At 27.4% G+C, this 6000-nt stretch overlaps 1 protein-coding gene across 6 annotated transcripts in view; it reads left to right on the forward strand.

Annotated features, from left to right (window-relative positions):
• Positions 1-6000, forward strand: part of LOC107441282 (neurofibromin 1) — a 99033-nt gene that overhangs the window by 61594 nt on the left and 31439 nt on the right. For 4 of the 6 annotated variants that reach the window (XM_016054481.3, XM_016054483.3, XM_071182229.1 and 1 more), the window contains exons 32-37: positions 891-1076; positions 2392-2515; positions 3018-3155; positions 3244-3408; positions 4973-5074; positions 5254-5391. In XM_016054481.3, coding sequence (XP_015909967.2) covers positions 891-1076; positions 2392-2515; positions 3018-3155; positions 3244-3408; positions 4973-5074; positions 5254-5391 — 853 coding nt within the window. The remainder of the gene's footprint in view (positions 1-890; positions 1077-2391; positions 2516-3017; positions 3156-3243; positions 3409-4972; positions 5075-5253; positions 5392-6000) is intronic. The other 2 variants (XM_016054484.3, XM_043044425.2) reach the window with 1 other exon arrangement.

Genomic DNA, 6000 nt, shown 5'->3' on the forward strand with positions numbered 1-6000 from the left:
TTATGTGATTTTAATCTTATTTATTTATTAACTTGACTTAGCAATGATTTTAAAATAAATGGAAGAGTAAGTTTATTTCTATTCAAACTGAAAGATATAGTCCTAGATTGTCATTTTTATGTAAATCTTACTATTATAACTTTATTATTATTATTTTTAATTTAGTCTCACGTGGCTCATAAGAAAAGAATTTGTAAACATTCTAAAATATGTTCCATTCATTTCAAAGATATAAATGTATTTTTAAAAGTCAAAATCTATGAAATTAGTTATCCAAAAGTATTAATTATGTATTTTTACTGTATTAAAATTTATGAGGGAAAAAAAACTAAAACTTCTCTGAAATTTGGTGCAATAATTAGTTGTCTTGCTTTAATAAAGCTCTGCCTTTTTTTCTCTCTTTCTTTTTTTACCACTTTTTAAATATATTGTTTAGAATGTGTGCGTGTAATTAAAAAAATCAATGATGTAGCCGAAGTCAATTATTTAGCTTAAACTTTAAAATGTTCTTATGGCTTTCAATGTTCAGCATGTTAGCACATCACATAGCACTGAAGTTTAGAACATTCAGTTTCCTGTGATGTGTTAACATTCAGTGCCATGTGATATCCTTAGTAAAATTCTCCCATCTGCTTTGCCTTGATTATAAGACAATCAATCTTGTGCAATACAATTTATAAAGTAAAGGCATATATTGAATAGCTTCTCTTCTAGATGTTGCCATATCATGAAACACATATTTTCTAAAAATATTCTAAATTGTTTTCGAATAGTCCATAAATAACCTTAGTTTTCTTTCAATCTTTTCTTAGTTTTCCAATAACCAACTGAAGTAATTTTTTAATGAATTGCTGTTATTGTTGAGCATCTCTGTTATTCTGATATTGCAGGATATTTACTTTTTCTAGATGGAACAGCATGGACATGACAAGCACAAAGTTTGAGGAAATCATGTCAAAACACAATATGCATGAAAAAGATGAATTTAAATCTATCAAGTCATTAAATATTTTTTACCAAGCGGGAACTTCAAGGAGTGGCCACCCCGTCTTCTATTTTATTGCCAGAAGATACAAGTAAGTTACTCTCCTGCGCTTATTATTGCTTCTGCAAAATGAAATAATTTTAAATATTCTTTATCTTTTTTATTTTTATATCTCTATATATACTATTTTATTTTTATACTATTGCAATGCATATTTTTAAAAATTTGAGTTTTAATTATGTAACAAGGTAGAGTAAAAAACCTGTGACTTGCAGGCCACATGCGGCCCATTGGTAATCTACCTGTTGTACAAGTGGCCCTTCACTCAAAAAGGTTGTACACCCCTAAGGTACTGTATAGGAATAAATTTCTTAGGAGTTTTGGACGAAGCAGAATGAACAAAAAGAGTTTTCACTGCCAGACCAGTTGGCACATGAAAAAGAGGCAGGCCGAATTTGAGATGGGTAGATGGCCTAGAAAAAGACTATTTGGTCTTAAAAACTTAGCCTGAAAAAAGCTTCTTCAGAAGGCCAAGGCTCACCCTGGGCTGTCAAGCCATTGATGATGATGTTTTGGGTTTACTTGTCTGTTCTTAATTTTCAACTTAAAAGTCATTTTATATTATTAAGCAGGGCTGATTGTGCTCCGGAAAAAATCCGGATTTCCGGAATTTTTGCTAACAGTGATCCGGAAGTTTCCAGAAATTGAAGGTCCAGACATTTCAAAAATTCATTGATCACAGAAGTTTCGGGAAATCAAATTTTCAAGGGTACAACTTAAAAACACAGTTTATTTTATTTGTTTGTAAGGGAGAGCCAGAGAGATACTTTATAAACTTATATTCATGATTAATATTAATTTTTTATCAGTAAATAGTTGTTATAATCATAAACTCAAGAAAGAAAGACATATTTGTAAATTTTAATTACTTCTCCAGGTCATCATAGGTATGTATAAATGGTATAGGTGGTGTAAAATTTTTAAAATGGTGTAAAATTTTAAATATATATTTTAAGTAAACTAAGAAATATTGAGAAAAAAAAACCTTGTTTAATTGTTTTTCTAATTTTTCAATTTAAACTGTTTTTTTTTTTTTTTTTAAACTGAAGAAATTTTCCGGAATTTTGACTTGGGTTCACAATCACCCCTGATTAAGAGAAGTAGCTTCATTTTTTTTTCTAATTGCTATACTTTGCTTAAAACACTGAAATATATATATTTTTTTAAATTGTATGTTTTGAAATTTGATTTCTATTGTTAATACTATTATCATTTGTAACAAAACATGAATGAATTTTTTATTGCTGTTTAATGCTATACATGGAATAAAAAGTTTAAAAAAATCTATTCCATTCTCATTTATTTTTTTTTTTTTTTTTTTTTTTTTTTTTTTTTTTTTTTTACAGAATTGGTGAAACAAATGGTGATCTTCTTATTTATCACGTTATTTTAACTTTGAAGCCTTTTTGCCATAAGCCTTTTGAATTAGTAGTGGATTTCACTCATACTAGCAGTGAAAATAGGTTTAGAGTATGTATTTAATACTTGGATTTTATTTATCGTGTTTGTTATTTAACATATATTTTAAAATTAATTTATTTTATAAAATTTTTCACAGCTTTATATTCTTTTTGTTTATTGTTTTTTCCCCTCATACATACACTGATTTTTTATAATCTGTCTCTTTATCGTCTCAATAAAATAATTGTATTTTTTTACAATTACAATAATTACCCAACAATTATAGCTGTTTGAATTAAAAAATATTTTTAATAGGGATTCTCCTGAAGTACTTGAAAATACAAAAATAACTTTAATAGCTCAATTTTATATTTTCAGAATATTGTGTTTAATCTAAAATTTAAATAATTTTAAATGTATACAAGTTTAGAAATGAGTCTAATCTATTAATTGTTTCCTTTTTAATTATGTTCATCCCAATCATATTATTTGTATGTAGTTAAAAAATGATGAAATAAATCTTGTTTCACTGTAACTCTCTTGCTAAAAACTAGTTTACCCTTTTTTTCAGAGTGAGTTCCTTCAGAAATGGTTTGTTGTTTTGCCTGAAATTGCTTATGAAAAAATTCAAGCAGCTTATGTTTACAATTGCAATTCTTGGGTTCGAGAATACACAAAATATCACGATCGAATACTCGTTCCTTTAAAGGTAAGATTTCTTTACCTCTTCATTGAAGCATTGAATTTTAACTTTAACTTTTTTCAAGTTACACGATTAATTCTTTTTGTTCTTATAGAGTTGCCGAAAACTTATATTCTTGGACACTCCTCAAAGACTTAACGACTATATTGAAACCGATCACCAGCGATTACCTGGGGCAACTTTGTCTTTGGATGAAGATTTAAAAGTCTTTAATAATGCCCTGAAACTTTCTCATAAAGATACCAAAGTAGCTATAAAAGTAAGAACTAGAGTTGTTCTATAATGTGCTCTTTCTTTAATTATACTTTGCTTTTCCTGTTATCATAAAAACAAACAATAAGTGAAAGTAAAAAAAAAATATTTGAAATATTGAATTCAAAAGTGTTCTATAAATAATGCTAAACATCCTCCAAATGATACTGAAGTAGCTATTAATGTGAGAAAGAAGACTACTATTCTATATTCTATCTTTATGAAGTTGTACTCGTTACTTTCTGAAGTTGGCATTAAAGTTTGAATTATAAATTTAAAGCGAATAAAAAATTTTAAATAAATATTTTTTTGCATTTTAAATGCAGTTTTAAATTCAAGTATTAACATTGATAAATATGCTTATTACTAAATTTTTTTGTGTATAAGCTTTATTTTATTCAATAATATTTCACAGTTATAAACATAGGAAAAAGTAGAGCATGAGGAAATTTTTACGAAATTTAAATTTTTAAATTAAAAATACATTTTTGAAATTTCCAAATGACACTGAACTACATTGTTTCATAACACTACTCCAGCAGAGTACGTTTCAAATTGTTGAAATCATTGCTATATTTAAAAAATATTATTATTCATTACCCTTAAATGAGAAACTAGCTATATTCTTTCCTTCCTTTTTTGATTGTAAACAAACGAATTAGTGTTGCATAAAATATATTTTTCACAAACTTTTATTTGTAAATTTAAAACATCAATTTGTAGTATTTTCGACTATGGCTTATTTATTGAAATGAAGATTCATTTGAAATGTGCATTAGGATTGAAAATCTGATTGATGCAATACAGATCAACTGGTAGAAGTATGTTTAGTAAAAATATTTCCTGGATGTCAAAAAAACGATTAATTGAATATTATTTTTTGTTCATATTTTACTTAGTTCTGCTATAGTTGAGATTAAAGACATTGATAAAAGATTTATTATTCGATAAAAAAAAATTATGACTTCACTTAAAAACTGTGAACTGCATTGTTCGAAAATTCAGCAGTCAGTAGATTGTTTACATTTTAAAAGTTGAAACATGCTTCTCTGTCCGCATGTCACTGAACTAGCTCAAAGAGAGAGACCTTTTAATCAGGTTATAATTAAGAAAATATTCTTGAATATGTTGCTTGTTGTAAATATTTAAATATCATGTACTTTTACAAATAAACTAATGTCCAATCTCATGATCATAAAATAATTATCAAAATCTGTGTTTTCGACTCAAACTATAATATTTCATCTTAACTACATTTCTTATTACAAATTCTTTGTATTTTAATTTTTCAATTAAAGTCATTTCATTGAATTTTTTTAAAACAAAAATCTAAATAGAGGCATGAAAATGGACTAGTAACCCCAGATTTAACTTCAACTTCTGCAAAATTTTTACAATTCGTACAAGTAATATTTTACTTTTTCAAACTGCAATTTTTCTCCAATGTGCGGAATTCAACTTAACCATATAACTTTTATATTTAATATTCCCTATCCATCCTTAATATGTAATGTTTCTAAGTGATTCTTAAGTGACTGTGACTCACTGAATCATATGTTTATCGATTTCAGGTTGGTCCAACTGCTATACAAGTAACTTCTGCTGAAAAGACGAAAGTAATAGGTCATTCTGTGCTACTGAATGATGTATACTATGCTTCAGAAATTGAAGAGGTATTTTATTTTTTTTTTAAAAAATTCTTATGCATTCGTCATAAATATAAATTGAAAATACCATGTTTTTTGTCTAATTTGTTTGAAAACAATGTATTTTAAAAATGTGTTGTGCATGGCTTTTTATGAACTTTTGAAATTAATTCCTAAACATCTAAATCGAACTACTGTTTTTGCAGGTTTGTTTAGTTGATGATAATCAGTTTACTCTTACAATTGCTAATGAGAGTGGACCTTTGTCTTTCATTCATAATGATTGTGATAGTATTGTTCAAGCTATTATTCATATCAGAACTCGCTGGGAGCTTTCTCAACCTGTAAGTATTTATTATGCTTTTTCTTAGAAAATTTTATTTTATTGAAATCTGTAATTTAAAATTTTGTACTTTATACTATTTATGTGCTATTTATAATTTAATGTACTGAGCGTAAAAAGATAGACCACTCTGAATAACTTTTGATCTAATGCTCAGATATTCTTGTTGTAGAGCTCTTATCTTAAAGGTTCAAGGGGATGACTGCAAATATGCTAATTAATTAGTAAGAATCATATCTTAAGTTCCAAAATCAGACACAAAACTTACTTTCTCTGTATAAACATATCTTTTACGGATTCCGATTACTGACCCCTAAAATATGGGGGGTAGTCGCAATCTGTGAAATATAGTCCCAATAGTTTGGCTAGAAGAGCAGTCCGAAGTTGGACCCCTTAGATTTATTTTATTTTTTGCCATAGCAGAAAAACTTTTTAAGCAAATTTAAAAATTTTTGCTAATACAGTACTAAGTCCCATATCTGGATGCCCGTTTACTTAGCGAGTCTCTTTTTCCAAACACTTTTTAACAATCAAAATAAAAACTTCCCCTTTCAAAAAAAATATCAGAGGAATGAAATCCGCCATTTCACTACAGCCCCCCCCCCCCCCC

The sequence above is a fragment of the Parasteatoda tepidariorum genome, chromosome 6, assembly GCF_043381705.1.
Source record: "Parasteatoda tepidariorum isolate YZ-2023 chromosome 6, CAS_Ptep_4.0, whole genome shotgun sequence".
In the NCBI taxonomy this organism is placed as follows: domain Eukaryota; kingdom Metazoa; phylum Arthropoda; class Arachnida; order Araneae; family Theridiidae; genus Parasteatoda; species Parasteatoda tepidariorum.